This window comes from Lepidothrix coronata, unplaced genomic scaffold (genome assembly GCF_001604755.1).
Source record: "Lepidothrix coronata isolate B3197 unplaced genomic scaffold, Lepidothrix_coronata-1.0 Scaffold245, whole genome shotgun sequence".
Lineage (NCBI taxonomy): Eukaryota > Metazoa > Chordata > Aves > Passeriformes > Pipridae > Lepidothrix > Lepidothrix coronata.
Genome location: NW_016690425.1, coordinates 380680 through 408623, shown reverse-complemented (window position 1 = coordinate 408623; position 27944 = coordinate 380680). Strand labels below are relative to the sequence as shown.

The following is a 27944-nucleotide window of genomic DNA, read 5'->3' as shown; positions in this document are numbered from 1 at the left end:
AGCAACTTTTTTCCATTCAGAAAAAAAAAAAAAGAAAAGAAGAATGCAGCCTCTTGAAGCCCCATTAATATGAAGCCTGACATGCTCTCTAGGATATCCCTACCTTTTGCCAGAAGCTACAAATGTATACTCTAAAGTAAACAATAGAAAGGTTACCGAAGGTTAAGTACATTCACATACTTCAGAGTGAACAGCCAGACACCATGCTGGGTAGATAATTTACACAGCATGAACCCAGTGCCCCAGTTAGGCTGGGCTGGTGGCCGGTGGCTACTGCAGGGCTCCCCGGGCAGGCATGGATGCAGGCACAGGGGCACCTCTGCCTGTGTCCTCATCCACCCCTCCCAAGCCCTCCCCCATCATCAGTGGGGATTCCCTGGCTGGCCTCATGACACACTCCATGACATCACCTGCCTGCTAATAATAGCACTTCAGTCAGCCACCCGCCAGCAGAGATGGATGGGTTTGGTTACAGATGCACTCACTGAATGGCTGTGTGGTGCTGTGTCGTGTCCACCCCACCATCCCCCTCCCCAAGTCTTGTTTCTCTGCTGCCAAGGAAACGCAGGGAACACACTCTTAGCGCACTGTCGCTCCCTTTTCCAGCACAAGCGCACGATTTTTCCAGGTTTGCTGTAATGAAATCTCTACTGACATCAGGGCCAGCTGCTGAGTGTTACTTACAAGCATCCTCAGCTGTACCACTCTGGCTTTCCTGTTCATTCAGTATAGGATAAACTCTCAGATGGTAATTTTGAGAGTCTTGCATATACAATCTCACACTGCAGCTAAGAATTGAGAGTGTCAGAGTACAGCAATGGAAAAGAACTCCTTCATGCTGATGCTCTTCTGGAACTTGTTCTCCAGTTTCCTTTAGTGCTTAGTGTAATGGCCCCAGAGTTGTTCTCAGTTTAGAACTTGCCACATAATTTGTGCATAGTTTGGTCAAAACTATCAAACACATATGACAGAAAGAGCATTCTATCTTTGCATCCACTTCTGAAAAGCACTGGAGCAGTAGAAGGATGCTTATGAAGACCTATAATGCCTCTCTCTCTATAAAGGATTTTCTACACAGCAGAAAAGTCACCAATGGTTGACATGGACTTTTGGCACAGCCCCAACGACCAGGACTTAAGGCCAACAGGGGTCCCCTAATAGTTAGCCTGTCATTAGGCATCTGCTGCTGGTCTTCACCGCTGATGGCATTACCTGACCCAGACAGGCACTAAGGCCTCAGCCTACCACAAGCATGTTGCCAACTTGCACAACCTCAGAGCAATGCAAGGCACACCAAAACACATTCAGGCCCCCAGTTCTCCCCAGGAGCTTTATTAAAGAACAGAAGAGGCTCTGACAGTGATATGAAGCTGAACATTTATTAAAATGGGCACCTAGTCCTAACCCCAACACTCTGGTTACTGTGCAAATCTCTGCTGATTAAGGCCAACCAGCCTGTCACTTTGCTGTTCTACTCTCACTCCTTTTTTCAACTTCTTGTAAGTTCTGACACTATCATGAATTGCACTAGCACTAAATTATGTACTCCTTTATGTACTTTTCACCTTATTAATTAAGTTGTAAAAAACAGAAGTGATGGGACAATTCCAAATGTGCTACAAGCAAATGGACTAACACATAGCCTTAGACCACTGTCTTGCAGACCCATAAATTTGATGTACACATTGCATCCTTTCCTTGATTGTGTTCTTCTGTATCAATCTCCTCACCATGGTTTGTTGCAGTGTTTCCTAGCATTCCCTCTATGACTGCATTATAAAGATAATTCATGAGGCAGCCACATAACCACTCCTTGGATGTGAGACATCTGCAAGAACAGATTTGTTTTAAGCTGCACTTCAGCCTGCTCCCATCTCAAGTAACATCTACCTGGGAACTATGATGACATTGGAACTAAATTCTTCTCTGTACCAGAAAGGCTGCCAGTCCTGACATATTCTTATGAGCAACTGAAATACTTAATTTTGAAAGTTTTATGAAGATTAGTTGATTTTCAAGTTTGCAAGACTTGTTGCATAGCATCAGCTGGTTGGTATTGGACAAAATACAACACCCTCCACTCTGAGACAAGTCTGTCTGCTTTTCTATCAGAATTAACTTCAGTCATAATACTGTAACTAGTTCGCTGTGAATGGATTTGTCTTCAAAGTGGCTTTGCTTACATTGAGCTAACTGCACAAGAGAGGCTAATGGTCAAAGTAAGGACTTTTGGAAGCTACTGCTTCTTGTTGTATTGGGCTCCTGTTCCCTCTGAATGCCAAAGAGTAACAGATTATCTAAAGTACGTCTATAACTCTGCTTCTTTTGTGAAGTTAAAATGTTAATGTTGGTATATACTACAGGAAAAGGAACAAGAAAAAAGCTGACTATTAAAAAGAACAGGCTTGTACTCTCTGAGGCATCTATACCTCAGCAGGATTTCATGTACTAAAGCTGATACACACTGGGAAAGCCTTTCTCTGTATACAAGTGCAGTCCCATTCAGTGACACAAGCTCTTTTCTCTACAACAAAACAAACCTTGAGATCCTTGCTTGCTTCCCCCTCTTCTAGTCTCTATGTCCCGCTGTGTTTTTATTTTAGAAAAATAGTTTCAGTTCTCCTCATAGACAGCTTGCTTGGAAGTTATGATAAATTTAAATTTGGACTTTGCCATTTTCATCTGTAGCATCAAAATGCAAAAGGACCCTGTAAAAGTGGTACATCTGACATTTCTATTCCTTTGTTTCATGTTTACATATTTAAATAATGATTCTTCATCTCAAAATTCAGCCAATTTACGGTGATCATCCCCAAATCAACTACTGAGACCAGTGTTAGAGGAGGAGTGTAAGGGAGGAGAAAGCAAAGCAAAATACTCTTTCATTTTTAGAAACAGATTAATTTTCACCTCAGTGTCCTTAACAAGTCTAACAGTTTCAGCTTCCCTTACCAGTCTTCTCAGAAGGTGATGGGTACCTCCAACATATTTTATTTTTTCAGCTGTGCACATTCAGGACATTCTGCTCATTTCAGACAGATAAACATTTGGACTATGGGCTTCACTTGCACTACCAAATGTTTTTCTCCATCTTCTAAGCTGGCACTGCAAAGTAACCTAGTCATCCTCTCTATTAAGCAATCACCCCTGGTGTACCTAATAACCCTAGATTTTAATAATGTGAAGGAAATGTTTAAGTCATTACACAGAGATGTACTTAGGAAGATTCTAACTAAATACTCCCCCAAATCCTTACACTGAATAAATCAGTCTGAGAAAGGTTTAAGCCTTATCACTGTTAGCTTTTCTGTACTGACAAAGCTCTATTGTAAGAAATGCTCTTGGAAAGGCCAGAACTTTATTATATGATTATAAAGGTCTTTGCAATTTTCTAGTATCCACAACAGGGTACTGGAGTCATGCAGTTGCAAACTGTCTGCAGAGGTTGCTGGGTCCCCGACTCTCCACTTCCCATTTTCAGCCAGTGAACTGCACTAACAGAAATTGAGTGAATACTTTTCTAAAACTGCCTTCTAATGCAGGAAACTGCTGTAAACACTCCAGGAATTATATTCTCTTGGCAATAACAGATGCTGGTCTGCCTAGTAGTAATTGTGACAGTAGTTCACAGATTTTGTCGAATTATTTTGTTGGTCAGAAAAGCTAATAAGCAAAGGAATAACCCAAAATAATCAAACAAAACTTTTCCTCTTCCATGGGTAGTCCAGAAGTCAACATCACAGACTAATACTATGTTTCTACTCAAGGACTGTCCTGCCTTGAATATCAACCATGATTATCTAATCCTGAGAATCTTAAGTTAAATGAATTTAGAAAGAAAACAGTGGTTCCAAACATCACACCATACATGAAAAAAGAACAGCTAAAGTAAAGTAATTCCGGTTCCAATTTTTCAAATGAGAAGATAAAGACAGTGATGTTAACGACTTATCTGACACACAGGATTAGCAACAAAAGAATAGAGAGCGTGCCTCCAAACTATGATGTTTGGCAGTGGGGATGCACCATACTCTCAGCTCTCCATCTGCCACACATTCGACATGAGCTGTATCAGAGCAACCATCTGAGACTCACTGTTCAGTCCAGCATCTGCCATCCTGACTCCAACTGAAGCCTTACTGACCAACAGTTGTGTTGAAAATGCAGCTTCAGATTCACAGCAAGGAAAGTGTAAGTACCAGAGTCTTATCTTTAGACAAATGGATGCTCCTTTAAGGCTGCTTCCTGTTCTACGGTGCAAGCACATCCATGCAGAACACTGTTCTTTTTATTATGCCAACATAACTCTGAACATTATGGGTACAATGTCTTTGTATGTTGGAGTGAGCAAGGACAAACCAGACACATGACTGCAGATGGCCCTTCAGAGTTAAATCTGACTTGACTCAGGTCCAAGTTTGAGAACAAGATGGTAGCAACAGATTTATCGTCGTCGTTTGTCCAGCATTAGTAAGACATGCTTCTAAATATATAAAGTGTAACCTAGTATCTTTTGCATTCAAAAAGTGGTTGTGTAAGAGGCTGCAGTTCATTTGACTTACCAGGAGATGGCGGCTGAATCTTAGGTTGTTTCTTGGTATCTCCAGTGCTGAAGACTTCTGGAGGGGGCTCCTCCCCTCGCTCAATCTTGCACTCGAAGGCAAACAGGTACTGAATGTATTGTTTTTTCAGGGAGCTGGCTGCGCTGCTCGAAGTGCCAACGTTCAAGGTGGTTGCCAGCTCACGCCACTTCTTGTTTTTATTAACCTAGCAAAGTAAACAGTAGAATCATTGGTTTGCAGCAAAGTGTTTTGCTTAAGTCGGGAAACTAAAAAGGAAAAAAAAAAGCACTTAATGTCCTGGTTTACTTTTTTTTATTTTCCTCTTTTAACTAATGCTCATTACTCCCACACGCAGTAATGCACAGACAGCATTTACAGTTATAAAACCATTAAGGAACCTGCTGATAGCTACATAAAAAGCTTTGCTTGTGGAGTCTTCTGCATGGTGCATCCTTTAAATGTCTAACACTCTTCCAGGGTCTATGCTCTTCAGTTTAGCAATCCATTTCCAAGCAAGTTCCTGCTCATTCTCTCCCTCTCTGACACCCACCCACACCCACTCATTTCTAATTAAAAAGCAGCTTCTAAAAACTAATTTAGAAAGCAGTAACAGTGTTACTCTGCAATTTAAGTGTTTGAGCATTAATACGAAAAATAAATTTTTCTCCCAAATAGCCACCAACTGTCAAACAGTTCAGCTTGTAATTCCTGGTTCAAGTCCTTTCACTTTAGTCTGTCTTGCAGGGACAGATCGATGATCCTCCGGCTAGATGAGAAGCATAGTGAAGCCAGGCCCCTAATTAATTAAGGCAGACTTCAAACACACATGGCTAGTCCAGCAATACGCTGTATTACAATGCTGCCTACACAATTCCACTGTGAGTCTTGTTTGCAGTGTAAGGCTGAGAATATTGAAAGACTCCGCTCATGAGTTCCTCAAACACAGCTGATCTGTAATAACAGCAAAGTTCATTTGTCATCCTGGATGATGCCGCTGGCTCACTCAGCTGTACCACTCATAGCAGCCAGTGTTTTTTCTGTAATACCTGATGCCCCCAAGTTCATTCAACCAGTTATGCAATTCCTAGGTATGATCCAAGAAGAGGGGTCAGCACCAAAATAAATAGGCTTTAAACATCCCAGATTTTGTTGAGGAACAATCCTGATTCCATGATGTCTGCTACTTGCCCTGAGGCCTGAGATTTTAATGACTCTAATTTAACTTGTATAGCTAGAAAGGTTATCATTATCCATACTGTTCCTTAGTCTATGTGACAGCAAAGGAAACATTTTTTATGTTTCTCTGTAACACCGTAACTGCTGCCAGTCAGCAAAGATTTTTCGAGGATGGCATTAATAGCAAACAGGTTGGGATGGCTAAGTGTTTTTATTTCTCTGGTACATCCTGAAAGAACTCAAGAGTTAAAGAACACCAGATTTTCATAAACTGCTCCTGTTGAGGCTTGAAATTCAGTTACACAGCTCTTTGTTCCTACTGGCTTACAGCTAAGTGGTGCGTAATGAACACATTGCATAATGCAAACAGAAACCTTCATGTCTAAATGCCCAGTATATTGGCATTTAAAAGAAGACTGCCAACAGCTGGTCTGTTCACGTTTGGACCCCATCAACTGCAACCATTCAGACAGAGAATATGCACCACTGCTGCACAGCTTAACACTCTGTCACTCTCCAGGCAGAATCATGAGATGTGGAGTGCAGCAGTTGGAGCAACAGCTTTTTAGGAGGGCATCACACAGATGTATTTAAATAAAACTCGGCAAGCAAAGCTCTGCACCTCTCAGTAACTCTAAACAGATAAACATAGCGAACATTCATGTGGGCACACCAGCAAAACCAGGAACCTTTATTCTAACTGTAAATTTTTAGCAGTACCGAAGCACATGCATTTGTAACTCAAGCTCTTTCAAAAATCAGTCTAAGTGAACAGTATCTATTCTTTGGCAAAGTATAATGTCTGTCGGTGAAAACCAACACTGAATGTCCCAAAATAAAGTAAACTTCCATAATAAGAAAAGATGAATGACTATCTAGAATATCTCATCTGCCCCTCATCTTGCTCAATTTTTGATGCTAAGAATCATACTATGGGCATAATCATGCTGTATGATGCAGAGCAGCTGCATGACACGATTTACCTGTAATAAAGTTTCTGATCAAAAAGTAATCAAATCTGTATGATGCTGGGGGGCATGACCAGATCACTAAAGATGTCAGAATAGTATCTCTTACCCATATACAGCATTTAAGAATGGGCAAGGTGAATTATATTAGGTTTCTTTGCATTTCTTTAATAACAGGAATAGCTAAAATCCCTGGATTTGAAGGGCCAAGGATCTAATTCAGTAGTCAAATCCTATGTTGTGAGGTGTACTTTTAAAAATAGCTTTGAAAATGGTACTAATTGATGTTGGACATTCCTTTCTTGAACTAACCACACAGATTATTAAAATGCATTCTTTCTGAAGATCTAATTTGCTTGCCATGTTTTTGAGTTAATAGTTTGTAATTAGTGTAAAATTGTATTACATGTTTTATATTAAATATTGCACAGATATATTTATCTACACAGCCATATGTAAGACCTCATTTTGCAAGGCATTAAACATCCACAAATGTCCCTAAATCCACAGAAATTATGGATCTCTGCACTTCACAGTAGTTTCTAGCACCTAGCCAGAATGATCCCCCAGATGCAAGGGATACTTTGTAAAAGCATCAGGCAAGGACAGGAGACTTTGAATGTTGAATCTAAGACTTCAAATACTGACTGTTTTCTCCTGCTTTCCCTTTTGATGGTGCTAGACAATTAAACATTTCATTTTGCTCTGTGGTGGTCAGTCCTATTGAACTCATGAGTAATTTCCAAACATCCCTTTGCAAAACTTCTAGTTAACTGGTGAGAACACAAACCAAAGCTTCTCCCTCCCATCTGTGACAATTTTTATTCTCAGCTCTTCCTGCTTTCATTTTCCTTCTACTCATTTAAGTAATTTACCTTTTCCTTGTAATCATTATGTTTGCAAGGCTACCCAAAATATCCTGTAAGCATTTTCTCAACACAGGCAAAGCACAGTCTGTGTCTAAGAAACAAATGTACTACATACAGACACTCAGAGATGAAAGGTTTAGAATGAAGGACTGTAGTTTAGGAATATATCTGCAGCTTCTCTGGAGAGATGAACTGATTTGTCCTAGAGGCTGTATCACTATCTGAGAAAGATGGATTTAAAAATCTCCTTTCCTTTTAGCTCTATCATCTGCTTCTTACTCATAACTTTGATTCAGTGGCCTTTTCTTTTTTCTTCTCTTAGTAGCATTACTAGATTCCCCTGAACAGGCAACAATTTAATCTCTCTATAGCAATGGTCAGTCTTGATTCAAACTCTGAAATTTTAGGGCCATTATACAGCCCAAAATGAACTCCAGACAGATATTAAAGCATGAAACTATTTTCTTCAACAACACTGTCAGGGCTGAAAACATAATGGTGTAACCAGCAGGAAATACTCTAGAAAAAAAACGTGCATTGCCTTTTCAAAAGGTTCATTTTCAAGCACTACTTCTTACCTGTGCTAAACCTCCAATCTCTTTGACGCAGACATAGAGCCTGAACAAGTCCAAAGGCTTCTTTCCAACAGCTGGCAGACTGGCCACAGGCGTGCCCCTCTCTTCCATGAATGTCAGGTACCGATCCACCCACATCTTTCGCTCCGGCTCATTTCCTAGCTCATAGACTTTAGTGATCTTCTCACCAGTTGTGGTAGAGGAACTTGATTTCTAAATCACAAGAAGAAAAGAAAGAGTTGGGGGAAGGGTGGGAGGGGAAGGGAAGAGAAAGTAAGAAACTCACAACATTGAAAAAGAGAAGATGTCAAACAAACTAAAGCTATCACACAACAGTCAGGAATGAAGGCTACTAGTTCAGGCACAAACAGTACATTCTGTTCATATACGGAAAAGTACCTTTCTAAATAAAGGGCCCAAACTCCCCATTTTCATATTTCTTTCAGTGATCTGAACTTTGGATCCCAGAAGGCAAGTTTCTGATGTTGCCTCATGTCATTTTAAGCTCTCACACAGTGCTTCTCATGCACTTACCTCAAAGTGCTTTGCAAGCAACCATTTTGGTAAAATTAAAAACAAGTTTGTCCTATACAAGTTTAGAAAATCCTAAAAATGAATAAAACCAATCCTCTCTTCTTTGCCCTCAAAGGGGGCTAGAAAACTTGAAAGTGATTTCTCCAGAGCAGGAATTACACAAAAATAGTCTAAAGTGTGAATCATGGCAAAGCAGCACAGGGAGGACTAGTACTCTCTTCAGAGTCACAAATGGTTACAAATGGTTACTTTATTACTTTTTCACATTGCTGCTGGCCAATAAGCAAGATGAGCAAGGGTGCCTACAGGAGCCTACAAGGAGATTGGTGGCAATACTCTTTGTGAACTGTCAATTACCTGCCAGATCCAATTAGGCTTAGGAGTAGCTACTACTCTCCTCCCCTGACAGAGGACAGAAGATACCCATCTCACCTGTCCTACCTTGCAAAGAGAATGTGTGCAGAAAACCAAGGATGGGCAGCAACTAGAGCTGAACCACTACCAGGAAAAGCAAAAGAGCTGGTAAGAGCAGAATTCTGTCTCCGTGGCAGAAAGGCAGCAGTGAACCTGTTTTCCCGCTGCTCTTTGGGCTTTACAGCTAATGAAAGCTCATATTATGTTTCATCCCCCCCACCTTTTTTTTTTTTTTTAACTGTGGAGACAGGAGAAAGCACAGAGGCTGCTACAGAAGCTATAAATTCTCACCCTTTTTTTCTGTGCAATATAACCCTGTGAGCTAGGCTCTATGCCATGTGTGGACAGGCCTTGTTGCACTCTCTACTTGAGCTGCTTCTGATCTGACAGCAGAGAGGGGCTGCTGCCGCAGGAAGACCCTCCCACTTGCAAAAGGTGAAGTGATTTGCTCAGCTGTGGAAGATGGGAATGGTTCAGAATCAAACACAAGGGAAAAAGACTGACATACAGCCTTGGGAAATGATCCAAATATGTGAAGGGAAACATATCCTTTATGTCTGTATAGTAAAATGCTAAACTTTGTTGTTGATTGCAGTAGACACTTCTTTAAACTCATCTAGTCAATCACTCTTTCCCTCCTTTGCCTTTTCCTTACTTTGAACAGAAGACAGCACGATTCTCAAGCAAACAGAAACTCATTCTTAGTTGAACATCTCTAAAGAAGACCCTAGCCATACCTCACAGATGCTACAGAAGCACCCACTTCGCCCATGCCCCCACACAGCAGTGGTGAGGCCTGGCAGTAAATGCCAGGAAGGAAGGATTCAGTGGGGTAGAACCCCACTGCCAGTGATTTTAAAAGCATTCCCACCATTCATCGTGCATCTTAGCCTGGAAAATATAACGGTCTCTGTATCTCCTCCCAGCCGTCAGCTGAAACTTGGCAACGTTGGAAGAGAGTCAGGAGAAAAGAAACATGAAGCCAAGGGGGGTGACCTAGTAGTTCCATGAGCCATTGCTGTTCTTTCCAGTGAATGGATATTCATTTTAATTAAATAAATAGCCTCCTGTAAAGTTTTCTGCCTTCCTGACACTGAAACTTCTTCCCAGCAGTCCTTCCTACAGATAGATATGATTACCCTTCTTACTTAGAAATGAGGTGCTCTCCTGAATTTACTTGAGCCAGACTCAGCTGCATTACAACTCCTACTGAAGTCAGAGTCAAGGCTGAATTTGTTTTACTAAGTGGCTGGCAGGAAAGTACTTTGACATGAATCCTGCAGATTATGCAAAGAAAGCACAAACTGATTCTGTAATGGCAACCAGTTTACTCAAGAGCATCGCTTGCTATGTATCTGGGTGTTTAAGAAAATCAGTTTAACTCTTTGCAACAAATATACTATGTCAAAGTTTGGGTTGTTGTTTTGTTTTTTTGGGGGGTGGGTGGAAAGAGGGAAGCAGGCAAGTCATGTTGCTACTAATTTGTTTTCGCAGTGAGAACAGATATGTGATCACACAGGCTTGAATAGCTGAATGAATTGGAGCTACCCCACTACCAACTGCAGTAAGTATGAAGTTACTCTACTACTCATCGGTATTAATTTTAATCTGACACTTAAGATCTCCCAGAACTGTAACAAAAATGAAGGTGGGAAATTTCAACTTTCACCCAGAAAATTTTCTATGTGCTTATATTCTAACATATGAAGCAACAGAATAGTTTCTATTTCTCTTTTATCGTAATTCATGGTTAAGAAACCTCAGATTTACCAATTTTAGGATTTCATTTTTGTATGTTAAGATTCATTTTTCAAATCCAATTCAGAGCAGAAGGGAAAGAGTTAAGAATTTTTCATTCTGCGTTTTTCTACTATATATCTCAAATGATGCTGCTTTTCAGCAGTGTGGCAGCAGGCTCTAAAATGACAGTATAATCTGAAAACTTTTCACAGCTTACAGAAGGTAAGAAGTGTTTCTTACTGTGTGAGCTTTCAGGTTGTCATGCTTTGTAAAATGGGTGCAATTTTCTTCTAAAATGAAATGTTAACTGTAGAAGAATGCACTGGAAGGAAGAATGCTATTCCTCAAGAGTAAAGATCTTTTTCTCTTCTCTATTTTTATAAATGTAAATGTATAAAAATGACAGGTGTGTGCAAGCTAGTCTACACACAAACAAACTTCAGTTTCACACGGGCAGGTTCATCTGGAAGCCCAAATTTGCCTATAGGTAAATATTAACCATCAGAAAACAAGGGTTTATAAGAGAATGATCCCATTGTTAACCAAAATGAGCACATGTCAGGCAATGCTGGAAGAATACAGATCATGAGCCTTTCTTCTGTTAAGTTTGTTGATCATTTTGGTGATAAAAGAATGTTATTCCAAGCCTGTGGCACATACCTTTATTGATTTAGTTGTATCCTACTCTGCCCTCAGTCCTCAGCACTCTTCCACACGGTATGTCTGGCCATGTTTAAATGGGTGATTAAAAACACTCCACCAAAGTATGTGGATACCAAAGCCAATTCCCATACTAAGTCTGCTGAACCCTATATTAAAACCCCCTATTAAAACTGTATTATATACAGACCCTTGTATGGTGAGTCTGCAGAATCCTTCAGAGCAACACAAATTTCTGTAGGAGTTCTTTTCACATGAAAGGCAGTGGATAGTTTTTTCTGTACATATCTTTAAGCATCTATATTTATAGAACTATCTACCATTCACTTCTCCCACTTCAATGAAGAATTTGCCAATTTACTACTCTTTTACTACAGAACAGAGTGTGCATACACAGGCAGCAAAAACTGCCGAAGTCCAGTCTCTGGCAGAGGCTTTTGCAGGACACAATCCTCTATCAAGATTTTCTCCTGAAGGACTCAGCAGACCCCTCACAGATAGCACCATGGAGATGTAGTACTATTCAGGTGTACTCACTGTCATGTTCATGAGTACCTATGGACACTGAACAGCATTTTATGTGGTTTTCATAACCTACTGTTTTATTCATGTTGCAGTGACCCTGCACAGTTCACACCCATGCTTGGAATGTCTCTTTTAAAAAATTTTAAAACTACCTCACTGCTGTCAGAGATGCACATTACATGCAAAATTTGCATGGCAGAAGTGTTCTTTTACTGATGTACCCAAAGAGGCCTCAAAACATAATGTTTAACAATTCCTTCTTCCCATTTTCATATGCCTCTCTTCCACACAAAACAGCTGAAAGAGAGGATCCACTTAGTAGGATCACAGGGATATCCTGAAGTGAATCAGACTATTCACCCTTGCTTTTATCCTTTGCTGGAATGGAGAAGTTGTAGCACATGAAGCAGCTTTGGGATTTAATGAACCAATTCAGGCTGTTTTCAAGTGTAACGAAACGCCTGCAATCAATCATTCCACTCTATGTCAGGCTGCTGTTGATGTCGATGAAGTTATCCAATCCACTGGCCATCACAGGTAGAAAGGGACCAGCTCACTTACACCACTTATTTTTCTATCCTTCCAAAGTACCGTATGTATCCACATCTGTGTACTAAGAAGCTAACTGAAGCTTTTGGACAGAAGGACAGTCAGAAGAAATTGAAAGCATAAACTTTCCTCATTTATTTTTTCCAATGCTATACTTTGGCATATTTACATGGAAAAGTCTTCACATATGTTCATGATGGCTGTAGGATTTGCTACACAGTTTATGCAATGAGCTCAGGAATGCGTTGTTGTTTGGTACCCTTGTAGAGGAAGCACTCAATGTGTTAGACAGCCTGCGCAGTAACTCTCGTTTTCCTCCAGAAAACTGCCCAAACAAGCAATACCCAAAGTATTCTTTGCTACAAAGAAAGCTAACAGAATTTTTGGTATCATGCTTTCAGAAATGCTGTGAAGAAAAAGATGAGACTTTGTGGGAATAAGTAACATCAGCTGCCTTCTGAGACTCAAAGTTGCTGTCAAATAAATATCCAAAGATTGAAGTGGTGCATTTCATGCCATGCTGCCCCTTTGTTCAGGGGATTCACTAGATGCCTGATTTTTGAATGGGTAGATCTTTCCCCTCCGATTGGCCTTCCTCTGTTTGCCCTGAGACATACACTTCAATGTATCACTTTGTAAAAATTTAGTTGTTTATCACTAACATTGGAGAAAACACCCTTTATACAAGAATACGTTTCAGTATTTTACTACAATCGTTCCTACTTTTGATAAAAAGAAATAAGAGAGGAACGACATATATATTTCTAATTAAAAACAAAACAAAACAAAACAAAAATGATCAAGTGGACATTTGCTCCCCAGAGGCCGTATCAGCTTATGTCTTCATTCTCTTTTCTATATATGTATATAGATTTTCCATGTGTATATCTATAGATAGATAGATGATGAAATTCAGTTTTAGCTCCACACGTCTCTCTCAGGTTTTTCTTTAACACCTGTATGAGAATGATTAAACATTATTCATCTAAAAAATAGTTTTCTAAAAATGTACATGCATCAGGGGCTTTTTTCTACTCACAATCTGGGTTATTTCAAAATAACCCAATGAAGCAAATTAGAAACATTTTTGGTTTAGACTGTGCCCTGATAGCCTAATGGCTGTATTTCCAGATACACAATTCAAAAATAAAAATGTTTCAAAAACATAAATGGCAGCTTTTTCGTGGTGCTGAGTCTATAATTTGACTTAGTTTCAATAGGGGAGAAGATTTCTCATTTTGTTTTGTTTTGTTTGGTTTTCTTTCCCTAAATAATCATAATAAAGACAAGTGTAGCAACCAGAGTGAAGTCAGTTGTGTGAAGGAGTTTGGGCCCAGGAACAGAAATGGAATTGTCCTTAACAACACAGTCGGCATGCTTGGAAGCTGATGCATTATAGGAAGGACGTTTTCTTCACAACAACTGCTGTTTTACCAGACAGCACACTTGCATGATGCACGCAATTTTATTCTTTCTTATTTCAAAGTACTGTTGGGACAAATTTTGCCCTTGGATAAGCATGCTCAGGCCCCACTGAAGCCAGGCAGTGGAACTTACAGTCATGTGTCCGAGAGCAGAATTTGTACCCAGTCTTACAGAGAAAGAAAACTGTTTAGTGGATAAATAATGAAGAAAAGGAATTTACAAAACAAACAAGCAAGCATTAAAATATAATTAATTACAAAAAAATAAACAAAAACCAAAAAAACCAGAGCCACTTACAGGGCTTGATGGAGTCTTTGGCCAGCCTGGGCTGCTAATGCTATCACTTTCATCTCCATGAAATGAGGAGATGCTAGCAGAGCTTGGGGACATTGGGGAAGGGACTGGCAGGTTGCCTGGGGTTGGGGGCTGAGAAATACCCTGAGAGCTGTAGCTATCCTGTGGTAGAGGAATAAAAAAAAATAATATGACAAAGGCAGGGCAAACTTTATTAAAAACAAAGAAAATACATCCATTTTAACAGACTGACCAATTTTTATATATAAAATATATATAAACAGAGAGACACATACAGAAAACACACACATATATAAATATATTTATATATATATAAAAGGTATTAAAACAACATTGTTAATTAGTATAATTTGGAAAGTTTGCTTGATGCTTGGCTAAAGTCACTAAGCCACCATGCTTACTTCAAGCTCACATGAAATGCTAAGCATGGGTTTCCCATTATGAAAGAAAGAAAAAAACAAGCTGTTCACCTTATTTTATCAAATAAGGCAGGAAAGCAAAATATTAAAGTATGTTGCTGCTGCTGAGGCGGCCAAAACAGGAAGCTATAACTGAAGGCAGAGAAAAATGGCTGCAAGGATTAAAACCAGGCAAGACCCTTCTTTCCCACCCACCTGGCACAGCTGAACACCCCCGCAACTTTTGGCTTGGGATGCTTTGCCCCCACAAGTTAAAATGCCATAAGAACTAGTAACTTTCAGATCCACACAATGAAGGAAAAAAGAAAAAAAAATAAAGAAACAAAGAGATTGCACGTGAATGGAAAGGCATGCAGGAAAGAACAGAAGTGGGTAGGCCAAAACCAGAAGATGAAGGACAACACAGCAGACTTCTGCAGGCAGAACCAACACCACGTGCGGAGGTGGTAAATACCTTTGACTTGCTCTCGGGTTGGGGTGGTCCTTCTTCTTTGCCATCTGCTTTGAGAGGAAGGGGTAGTTTGGACTCACCAGGTGTCATCATATCTGCAAGACCCATAGGTGCTAATCGAAAACAGGAGAAACAGTTAAGCATGACTGTGTTTGGCTTTGCAGGAAAAAACACGCTTCCTTGCTGCAAGACTGTGGTGCCATGTGAAGGAGAGGTTGTCCCACCTCTGTCCTGTTATTCTAGCCTCTGGAAACCTGGAAACCTCTTCAGTTGAATTGAGGAAATAAAAGAGAACGAACAGGAGAGAATACAAACACCATGCAACAACAACCACCACCACTTTACAGAGCAAAATTCATTCTTTGTGCTGCTGGTACTCTTCAACTGTCTCTGCATTTGACCACAACATTTTAACAGAAAAACAACGTATTTTAATTACTGCACTCTCCCTTTAGCAACAGACAAACATAAATGAAAACAATACACATTTTGCTTGCCGTGTTGAATCCAAAAAAAAGGCTGAATTTTCCAATTACGTCTGTATTAAGGTTGGTGTCCAGCAGATAATTCCTGCCCCTACTGACTTCGATATGAATGGTTCAGCCTCTGTGACCCTTAGCTACAGAATTACAAGCTGTAAACCGTGCTCTGTTGGAGAACTTAGCACTCAACTTCCTCCCTCCTGCCAAAATGAGGTGGGACTATAATGAATGCACAAATGTCTTTCTCTGATAATGGCATGCAGTTGCTTCCCAGGAGTGCGAGGAGTTTAAGGGTTTTTTATTTGAAGATGCAAGTGCTAAGTATAGTATTACTGCTGCGGAGCTGCTGGGTTCCTGGATTTCTAGAAAGATGCAAGAAGAAACATCCAGATAAACAGACAGAAAATACAGGGCAGAGGAGATGCTAGGAGGTGCCATAACACTGAATCAATGCAAATAACCAGAGAACAGCAGCAAGACACCAGGTGATTCTTTTCCTGCTGAAAACCATGTGGACAGCATTTGTGAAAGACTGGATTGCCTTTCCTTTCTCTCCTTTTTTAATCTCCCTCATGTCCTTCTTTCAAAGAAGGATATGGGATGATAAAAACACAGAATAACCTACAAGACAATAAAAAGGAAAAAATACATACCCCAAATCTAAACATTATCATCATTGTCATTACCAGACTAGCATGCCTCTCCTAAAATGATAGTGCTGGCTTGCACTAGGCAGCAGGCACACTGCATAGCAAGCCAAAGATAGGAGGGGGAAAAGAAGCTTTAAAAATACTTCACAGATTGCCCAATACAAAATGATTATTCCACATATTCATGTATTACTATGTTTTAGAAAATAATTAGTTTTAATTACAGCAGTGAGAGCATGAGCAGGACTCTAGCGAATACTCTGGCAAGCTTTGCAGTGCTAATTTGCTAATATCTTTAGCATCACTGCAGGTTGAAACTCTCGGTCTGCCAAAAAAACCTACCCAGCCATGTGCCATGTGAGTTTACAACTGTATGCTCAATATTCAGCTTTGAACTGCCGGTGTTTTTCATGGGCACATTTTCTTGTTTTTTCAAAGCACATTTGTAGCCCAATCAAGCCCTTAAAGTCATCACAACACACAAATCATAATTGAGATTTAAAAAAAAAATTACTTGCAATACTTCAGACTTCAAGAATTGGAACAAAAAGCCTTTTACAAGTGATGCAGCTGCAGAGAAAAATCTATTTGGATCAGCTAAAAATGCTGTTATTTTTATGTATGTGTGTGAAATCTCAACAAAACATCCAGTCAATATGCCACTGGGAAGTCAGCATCCACTAAGCATTTGATTTGTATGCATTTTGCCCTTATACTCTGTTTGCAGAGTTGGGGCAGCTTGTGACCATTCTCAAGTGAAGAATGGCAGTCTAGCACATTTTAGTTTTCAATTCCACAATTAAAAAAGTTATTTTTCTTTTAGAGATTTTTAAAAAAATATGTATAAAATGGTCAAATATATGCCATGGTCTCGTTTCAAACTGGGATGCAGAACTGTTAAACAAAATCCATTTTATCAGTTGGCATATTTCAAGCGTGAAAGTGCTATAAAAGAAGTCTTAGTTTTAGTTTCAAAGCAACCAAAGATGGCCCTTCCCCTCTAAAGCCATTTTAGAGAGGTCAAAAAAAGTGACGTTAACAATCACGCTTCTTCACCAGAATTCTGCATGTCTAAATCCTCTGCTGATACCTCACTGTTATCTAGGTTGGCACACTGTATTTCTATTGCAAAGAATTTAAAAATTGTGTCCACTCCTGGTTAGTTTTCTTTCCATCAGAACTCCCTTATGAATCTCTTTTCCAGAGGGGTTTAAGTTAACACTTCACGTAAAAGGGCTGGGTAATCTCCAGTCTGGAGATTACCACATATATTCTGACTGTATTAATCATGTTCAGAAATGTAAAAATATAGGCTCATTTTGGCTTTTGAATATTGCTTGCTGGTATATGCAAAGACAACTATCAGGAATTAGAGACAATTATTAAAAAAAGGAAAGTTTCCCAAATTCTGTTTAATTTTTTGTTCTAAATTATTTACTTCATCTACATTCTTTCTTTCTACCTCAAAGAGGAGAACTGCAAGCATTTTACTAGCAAACTGCAAGGCTGTCTAGTTTCCCTATAGCTTTTACCTAAGATGTTTCCACAGCTACTTTTCTATCTGCTGTTGAAATGCTGTTTCGTAACTTCTTGCAAACATACTCTCCAGCGATTTGTGAGCAGACATTCTTTCACTTTTTTTTAGCTAAGCGGTACAGCGAGAACATTGTTTTGACCCTTTCTGAGCAGTGAAATACTGTTATTGTCACGAAACTGCTAAAATAAGACCCAGTCTCTTTCTACACGGGTACTAATAATTCTTCATGTGAAGTGCAAACCTAAGGATAAAACATTGTAGAGAGGAGGGTAACAGGGAAAACTTGACTCAAATAGTGTTACGGCATACTGTGAACAGGTTTCAAGTACTAGCCTCTGGCTTATCATAAGAATTTAAGAGCTAGAATGATTTCAAAAAGCAAGTATAGGTCAAGGTCCTGAATTAACTATTCCACGCTGAATTTCATGTACTCAAAGGCAGATATTGACATGAGTAAAACTGCAGCAAAGTATTATTTTTTTGCTAAAGGCTGCTCTCCTAGTCCCAGAAGATGATGAAATACTGTAGGAGCAGCAATATACAAACATTGTTTTTCTCTTTACTGCTAGTGCAATAACAAATCATGCTCTACAAAACAGAATATTCTTTCCTTTGTAAGACAATCCTTTCTCCCTTCCACCCCTAGCACTATCCCTCTGCAGAAAAGAAAGAGAAGAAAAAGCAAAAGCAAAAGCAGCGAATTTGTGACTGTGGAGTTGCAAAAGGATCCCCATTTCTTTTATGCCCACAGAGAAAGTGGAAGAGGGATAAGAGCATTGCCTGATGTCCTGCCAGGAATAACCATTGGCCTCTGGGGAAAAGCACAGTACCAGGTGCTTGGGACCTTATCTGAAAGGGATGAGATGGCCACCAGGCATCTCAGTTATACACCTCCTTTCTGCTGACCAAGTCTTGTCCCAGAGATGACAAGTACAAGCAGTTTGGGACACAGGCATCTCTATGCCAGGAACTGACTTGACTTACAGTCAAACAGTGACTATGGGATCAAGGTCATCACTTGTTTGGCATATAGGTGGTAGGACACTACAGCTGTTACCAACTACTGACAACCTCCAGAAAGTTTATCTAAATGTGCATTAATAGCTCCTATGAAGATATGAATTAGAGTAAAACAAATAGTGCAATAAATGGAGGTTTCCATTCTTCAGAAAAATGCAACTAAGCTGCAAAATGGAAAAAATAAAGTTTCTAAAAAATACTTCACATGCATAAATATGATTGCTTTTCCTATCAGAGGTTCATCCAAATAAATATGAAGTCAAATATATATAATAAGCTAAGTATTTTTAATGTTATTTCAAAGAACATAATTTTAAATCCTTTCATGCAATTAATTTTTCCTAGAACTTCACGTTTTATATAAAATATTACAATGTTAAAAATTCATTGGTAATAATAATATCCAAAAAAAGGAAGGTTTCAGTTGGACAGAGGTAGTGAAATTACGAAAGGATCCTTGTGGCAGGAAGGAGATTAATGCCTTCTTATTGGTTTGTTCACCTCCAGAGGTAGCAGAGATTGTGAATGCCAGTTTCTGTGCAAGAACAATACCAAAATCTGTGAGATCCAAACTCCATATTACTTTGTTTTAAAAATAATTTTCACTAGAATTAACAAGGCTCACAGCATGAAATTATTTTATTTCTTTTGGAATTTGTAAGTTTCCTGTTTATTAGATGCATTTTTAAAGCTGGAATTTGAAAAATAGGGGGGAAAATCTAAAATATATATGGGAAATGTGAACTCACATAATAAAAGGACAGTGGAGGTTATACAATTTTTCTGAATGGTAGCTTGTTCCATACTTGTGAAGGGATTCTGGCACCATTTTCCTGAAGTTTTTTTATTGCTACGGATGGGATACTCTATCAGAAGAATCTGTCTTTCATCTCATAATTTCTGTGTTCCTAAACTGCTCTACATCAGTAGAAGCTGGTGATCTGCTGTTTGATCCACAGTCACTGTTAAAGTACCAATATGTGTAACTGCAGCATGATTTTCCTTTCAACTGTGATATTAATTAATAAATAAAGGGGAAAAAAAAGAATCAACTGGTAATAAGGAGTTATAAATCCTACTAAAAATGGGTGGCAAGACCAGTGTTAAACATAGTTGTACCAAAGCTCCAACACCATATGAAAACAATTCCATCAGTATCAGCAATCTTCCTCTGTTTTAGAGTAAGTGCATTTGATTAAAACAAATGTATACAGAACCCACCTTCCTCCCTCAGGAGGCAACACAACTTCACTCTCTGAAACCCAGTCAACCAAGAAACTAACTTCTCCCTACTGCTTACCTTAGGTTTTCATTGGCCTCTAACTGAAAGCACAATTGTTCATGCTCAGGGATATGAGTAAGTTAACTAATGCCCACATTTAACTCCATCAGCAGGCACTCAGTTGTATTTGGTTTAGGCCCTACACATTGACTGAACACTGGTTTATCTGACAGATGTGTGACTTTACAAAGTGCGGTGGGGAGGAAGGGGAAGCTGTAGAGTCAGATAGCTGAAGTGATCTTCACGTCACAGAAAATACTGTTTTCAAGCCCATAAGTAGGTATCACCTATAAGTTTTCCACCTCATCAAATGCAGCACCAGAGCTGACCCTGAAGTGCTCTCTCAGCTCAAGGCATTATCATTTTAAGAACTGTATTTACACTTGCCTTAAGCTCAGACTTTCATTTTTTTGACCCAAGCAGAAGGATGAGTCAGGATAAGGGGAAATTAAGTATTCACACTGCATTTGTCCTCTGCAGTGTATTCACACCTAATTTTCTCTTTTTGGTGTTGTGTGTGTCCGTCTCCTCCCCAACACCATCTCTCCTGGAGGCTGGCTCCATAAAGCATTCTAGATGCGTGTCTGCTCCCAGACTAAAAGAGGTGCACTGAACTCCTTTACTTCATCTCATTCTTACTTTCCATTGGGTAATCTCTGAATTAATAAAACTGGAACAAAAGAAAACCTCACAAATGCACTGGCAGAAAAAACCTTGATAAATGTTTAAATTATTCAAAATCCAATATTTCAGAATGCATAACACAATAAAAAGAGTATGACTACCCCATACAAAAGACTGCTAGGATAAATGGTCTTGCATTGAACAGATTTCCACTGTATGAAATAACAAATGGTTGAATTATCTGAACAAAAAAACCCTCTGTGAATCTTCCTTTAAACTGGTTATTCCTTAGGAATATATAAATCTTCTTAGGCAGGGCACTCTGCCATCTGTTTGCTGTTGGTTATTTTTGCAGCTCTGGGGGCCAACGGAAAAGGGGAAAAAATTACTTCTGCTAATAGCAAAACAAAATTTATAGCACAGTTTCAATGCTCAGAAGTAATTTTATTTCAGCAAGCCAGACAAAACACATAACTACACAAACAGAACATAATATTACCTGGGACAGCTCTGGTGGGGGAAAAGCAAGCTATTATCTAATGGTCTTTTCAACAGCTTGTCTGTCCCTCTCCATCAGATGGTGCAGTGTGCTGTCTGGACTAACCAATGGCTTCCAAAAAAGCCTTTTTTTTTTTTTTTTTTTTACTCTTAGTGATTAGAAGCTTCCTTTCTGTTTCTTCTGCTCACTAAAACAGTAAGATAGTATTTTTGAAATACAAGACACTGCTAAGTGTCTCAGGAGTTCCTATGTAGAGGAAAGAAACTCTCTGGACATACTAGACACTAGCATCTCACAGTGGCCATTTTCTTCTCAAGAAGCAGAAACACATAAAATTGACAGGAAGGAAACATAGGGGAAGAGGCAAAGGATGAAGAAATTAAACAGGCTAAGAAGAGTAGAGAAAAAGATACCAACAAACAGGCTCTTGGTAAGACACAATTCAGGTAGTAAGGCATTTCTAAAGAAATAGACAAAAGTAAAAACAAAAACAACCAAGAAACAACATCATATTACCTTAGCACAACCTATTCAGCTTTCACAAAAACTTTAAAAACCCCAACATTTCAAAAAAGGATAATGTAATCAGTAAAGCAGGCACAGAAACTCCATGATTGGAATAAGTATTTGGGAGGATCCACTTCAAGGTCATTGAAACGTCATCCAAACACACCCCAATCAAAGAATTGATCTTTACTGAAGTATTATCTTGATGGAGGATAATTGTTAGGAGTTCAAGATGAATACGGACCATAAAGCACGTTTGTGCAGAACTACATTCACTTGCCTTCAAAGTCATACACAAAGCTGCAAGCAATTCTAAACTCATAAGTCATGATATGAAAGATAAATCCAATCACTACATTGAATATGCTTTTTTTATTTTTGCAAAAGGAAGTTATAATTAAATTTTATAAAATGACATTTAAAGACGTAAATGAGGAAAACCCTATATGAATTTTGTAAACAGTGAATATGGCCTATGTGTTCTGAACAGAGTAATTATATTAAGTGCTCAACTTTCAGCATCTTCAAGTCAGAGCAGGTGCACATCTCTTTTTTTTAAATTACTACCACATTAAATATCTGAAATTGCAACCTTAGGAAGTAAGACACTGAAAAGCAATAGCAGCCTCTTAGATGAGGTTATTCTCCTTCCCTCTCTTGCAGTCACATACACAGAAATATACATATACTTGCTGGTCAACACCTACATCAAACTGAGTCCGAGTGTTGCTGGAACTGTTCAAAACACTCTACTCATCTATGTGCTGTGCAAAAGGACTTAATGAAAAATGTATGAGTTACATTTTTACAAAAAAAAAAGTGAGCACCTTAGCTTAGTTTTGAATCACTCCAAACCACCCAAGAGGGGTGAATTAAATGAAGAAGGTTGTTCCTCTGCCACCAGTCCAGGGCTGATGCTGCTAAGGCGATTTATGGAGGAAGGACACTGCTGAAAGTTACTCACCATTACCTGTTGAACTGTTCACCATGTTAGGTGCCATGCTGTAAGGAGGAGCCTGCGGGTTCATCAAGCCAGAGCTGTTGTTCATCGGCTGAGTGTAGGGGGAGCTGGATCCCATAATACCACTCTGATTCATGGCAGGAAAATTGCCTTGCCTAGGAGAAGAAAGCACACATACAATGTCTCATTACGTACCTCATTGCTGAAGATGCTGTGGTTTGTCACAGAGTACAGCTCCTATTGTTTGCAAATAGCTAAGGAGAAAGCACGCAATTAGTTCACTTTACCAATATAGGGGGCTTTGAATTAGTCTTGAACAAGTTATATATATATATCTGAGATAGAACTGGAGTGAAGACTATTCAAGAGAGGTATACAGTGTCTTTATATGCCACTACCAATCAGCAGAAAAATACAACTCAGATTATTCACCTATAGTAGACAGCAATGTGATTAGGAGTCAAAATTAGAACCTAGCATTGGCATGAAAAAAAAATCCAGCGAGTTGCCATTTGACCATGTAATAGCAATCTTTACCTGTCATAGCTTAACAAACAGTGAAATGACCAGAAGAAAAATGGGTACCACAGACTCAGTTTCTGATTTCTATATCTGTTGTTATTGCACTGAACACAGTGTTCATTTGTACATGCCATCTATGTCCAATCTTTCATATTACACTTTGTTGAAACAATAAAAAAACCTCAGTAGAACTATTTTGCTTTTGAATATTAACCACATATTTGTATAATGCTTTTATAACTGAGACTTATATTTATCTGAAAAACTAGTGTAAATTAAGCCCTTACATAATGCTCCACATGTTCAGATCTTCAGACTAAATATTTTTAAGGACTAAAAATTATATCCTTTTAAGTTCTTAAAAGTATCTTAGTATGCTTGGTACTTGATTTATCAAATTCTATAGATTAATTGAGGCACAAGGAAGAAAATAGTCCAATCCAAGTAAGCCGAATAGCCCAATGTAATGCAGGATTCAACTTAAAAAATAACCTTTTATTCTTTTAATCCATCAAACAATTATCTACCTTTTCTTAGTATAGCTGAAGGCAGCACATATTACAATATTTATGGGGTAAGGCTCATACATATAAAATCATATAGATAAATAAAACCCCATGCAAAAATATACTTACTTGTATATTCATAGACTACATAGGAAATCCAAAACTCAGACCTGTTTCTTCAGTGTACCCCCTGTAAATTTATGCTGTTTTTCTAAATAAAAGAAACAAGAAAGCAACCACCCCTTTACATAGCTTTAGTACCTGTCAGCTTTTATTTCCTTACAAAAAACAAAGCATTTAATGCTATTCTACGGGCAGGGAAAGCTGCATGTCCTGATAGCAAGATAGAAGTTTTGGTATAAATTCTACTTTTAATTACTAATCAGTATTCAAACAAAAAAGACAACACCTAAACCAAGAACCCTCAGTAACTTCAGTGGCTTTTTGTCTTCTTGAAACTCATAGCAGATTCTTAATGCAATCGGTAAGAATAGATTTCTTTTTTAGGAGGTACAGGAGAAAGACCATTAAAGCACTATTTGGCCTAATTTTTCTTGACACATTGTGAATTTCTTCAGAGGAAAAGAGAACGTGTTATCTAAATAAAGCATCTCTTTCCAAGTCAGTTTTGTCCTTTGCTCTCTGAAGACAAACTTTTCTCACTCTTGTAAAGAGGCAAAGGCTTTCTTTTGATATGAAGGAGACAACTGCCATACAATGTCATTTCCCTGATGAAGCTTGCAAGGAGAAGTGGAGGGAAAAGATTTAAAATGCACGGTGGTGCAATGCTCCAAGGGAAAATTACAAAGGGAAAGGAGAAGAGCAGAACCATTTGGCAACAACTTTAAAAGATTTCAGTCATACAATCAAGCTTTTCTTATGTAAATACTGTATCTCAAACATCCCCACCCCCCTTTTTTAGCTGAAAATTGCTGTATTTCAACAAATGCAGTTAACTGAAAAATTCTTTCTATGCTGGATAAGCAAGATCCTTTCTGTTACTGGATAAAGTTACTAGCGAAGATGAAAAAATGTGCAAGTTTATTTTTACACTTTAAAATAGAAGTAATAGATTTTGAGATATTCTTTTATGGAGTAAGGCTAGGATTCTGGAAAAGGCAAGTCTCTACAGGTATCTATCTCTTCGATATCCTTCTTTTGCTTTAAAAATACACAGGAGATACACACCTTGCAGGTAAGCAGAAATTGGTCCTTACCTACTAATATTTCAATACTATTACTTTCTATAGCATGCATATCTTCTAAGCTGTGGGGTTGTTCGTTGTCTTAAATTGAGGTATAACCTATTTCATGTTACCTAGTATGGACATCAATCTCAACTGTAGCTCACAAAAGCATACTGCTGTACAACAGCTTTAAATCAAAAAGTAGGAAACTGTTTCCAGTTTAGACAGAAAGCAGAAATTAAATAAAAACAATACACTAGCTTCAGCCAGGACAGCAAGAAAACAACTGAAGTCTAAAAAAATTGCTTCTGTACCCAGAAGGACCTGAATGGCAGAACCTAATTCTGAAATTTCATCTGGCAAGGCAATAACTATTCCTTTCATCCTCCCATGTAATGCCACACTTGGAACGGACACAGCTCTCCATCTCTGGAAAGAGGCCAGCAAGTGAAAAGACTCAGCACCATCCCTGGCAGGACTTTGTCCTTCCCCAGCCCCCTATCAAAGCACTGCCCTCAGTACGCATGAGCAAATTCAGTAACGCTGAAAGGACATCCTGTAAGAGTAAACGTTATTTTATCCTGAGACTGGGTGCAGTGAGCAGTACAGAGCTCCTCCACATATTATTTTGCTCTATGATGGCTTGGAATGGAAAGTTTCTTTAGGGAGAAATAATCAGGTATTACTTTGGCCTTTAATTCTCACTCCACAGTGGGCGTCCTTTGAGTAAAGACTGCCGACTGTGACAAATTGTGCTGCATCAGTGCTATAATATGAAGTGGAGTCCATTAAGAACTGAGCTGAGATCACCAAACTCATTTTGATTAACCTCCAGGTCACTAAACACTTATAAATATGTTACACAGCAGCTGCTAAACATATTTATATATGCTTAAGGTCACAGCATCATCTGTTGGTTGTTGGACTTAAGTCAAAAATCTTATGTTTCCTTCTGTGCTGCTTTTAGTAAAGGCATATCCAACATACTGTTTAAGAAGTAGATATCTCAAAGCATAGTACTAGACTCTCTCCTACATCTCCCAATTCTCTCCTCCATTCTTCTGTATCACTAAATAAAAATCAAGTATTTTAAAAACAGTCTGGTGTACACGTAGTGACATCTAATGGCAAAAATTCAGCTGACCGGCTATGAATTCTACAGCAGAACAAATGCAGTTAAGTATACAATTTTACAATATTTGCCACACAAACACAAAGGGCTGGGTTGCTTAGGGATGATGTAATTAGGAATAATAGGAAGAAATTAAGAAAAGAAGCACTTATGTTGAATATAATGAAAAGATGCCTTCACAGTGTGATGCAGTTACCCACTAAGGGAATGAAGGAAACTAGTACTCGACACTTCTACACACAGGCAACACATTACGAAATGTACTGGTCAGAGAAATCCTGCATTGCATATGAACTAGACAACTAGAAGACAATATTGTGATCTCAGATTATGTATTTTCCCCATTTAGAGGAAAAAGCAGCCAAGTCAATACAAAGTTAGGATTATGCTATCAATTTAAACACAATATCTAAGCCTACACATTTCTTTTTTCTGCTCTACTGCTACAAGTAGATTTTCAAGAATTCAGCAAATGGAAGAGATTAAAAGTGGGAATGGGGGAATCTACTTGCTTTCTGTGGTTTATTTACTCTGTTGACAATTTAGCAAGGCACAGCACTTGCATAATACCAGAGCCAGATGTTACACTTGAGGAAAGGGCTGCCACCTCAGGGGATCTGGGCAGGCTGGAGGAATGTGCTGACAGGAACCTTCTGAAATTCAACAGGGACAAGTGCAAGGTCCTGCACCTGGGAAGGATGAGCCCTTTGCAGTGGTGCCAGCTGGGACCTGACCACAGGGAAGAAGCTTTGCGGAAAAGTCCCTGGGCATCTTTGCAGACAGAGCTGAGCGTGAGCCAGCAGACTGTCCTGGCAGAGGTGCAGAGCTGGGAGATGTAAGAAACTGGTCATCCCTTCCTTCCTCAGCACTCATTAGCCTCTATCTAGAGTATCCTGTCCGGTTTTAGATCCTCCAGTAAAGAAAAGATGATGATAAACCGGAGTAAGTTTAGCAGAGGACCCCTTAGATGGTCAGGGCTTGAGCACTCATCCTGGAGGGGCTGAAGCAGGACTGTTCAGCTTGGGGCAGAAAGAGCTGTCGACAGGAGCCTACAGCAGTCCCCTAGCATCTAAAATGTAGTTAGCAAGAAGATGAAGCTGGGCTTTTCACAGTGCGGCACAGTGGGAGGACTAGGCACACTGGGCAAGAGTTAAAACACTTCAAGTTCAGACTGGACGCAAGGAAAACATTTTCCCCATGAAAACAGTCAGAAATTAGATCTGGTGGCCCAGAGGGATTGGGAAATCTCTGTCCTTGGAAGTTTTGAAGACCCAACAGGATAAATTCATGAGCTCTAAGCTGAGCCTGATGAGAAAAAGGTCGGACTACAGACCTCTTGAGGCTCCTTCCAGCTTGAATGATCCTATGATCCTAGCCTGTCAGCTTCATTGTGCTGCTGATAGTCTGGTGTACTACTGGGTCCAAAATACAACTGATCAAATTCAAAACATTTCCTTTTAAGAAGGTCCTGTTCTGCTCTTTTGTTTTCCTTCATTTGCAATCTACCCAAAGCTTAATCTGTACTTAATCTCTTTTCTCTGCAAACAAGTAGCATCAGATCTAATTGTGTCCTCTGAGCTAACGCAGAAGTCTGTGTTTTTAAAAAGAGATGTCATGCAAGATCTGGTCATCGTTAAAAAGCCAAACAAAGAAATTGTAAGGAAGAACAGCAGTGACAATACAAAGGAGCACATGAGTGATCACAGCTGCCGAGCAGTGTCTCTTATACGGAGATGTCTTTCTTTCATTGGACCTGAAATCCACAGTACCTTCACGTGTTGTCTCCGACTGCTACACAGCAGTCACTCTACAAGCTCTTGCACTTCACAGTTGCTGATATATGACTTAGTACC

General features: G+C 39.1%; 1 protein-coding gene across 1 annotated transcript in view; it reads right to left on the bottom strand.

Annotated features, from left to right (window-relative positions):
* The window catches only part of ARID1B (AT-rich interaction domain 1B), a 323028-nt gene that overhangs the window by 18920 nt on the left and 276164 nt on the right, over window positions 1-27944 (bottom strand). The window contains exons 12-15 of the mRNA XM_017834907.1: window positions 22754-22899; window positions 15186-15295; window positions 8154-8363; window positions 4563-4767 (exon numbers count right to left, since the gene is read on the bottom strand). Coding sequence (XP_017690396.1) covers window positions 4563-4767; window positions 8154-8363; window positions 15186-15295; window positions 22754-22899 — 671 coding nt within the window. The remainder of the gene's footprint in view (window positions 1-4562; window positions 4768-8153; window positions 8364-15185; window positions 15296-22753; window positions 22900-27944) is intronic.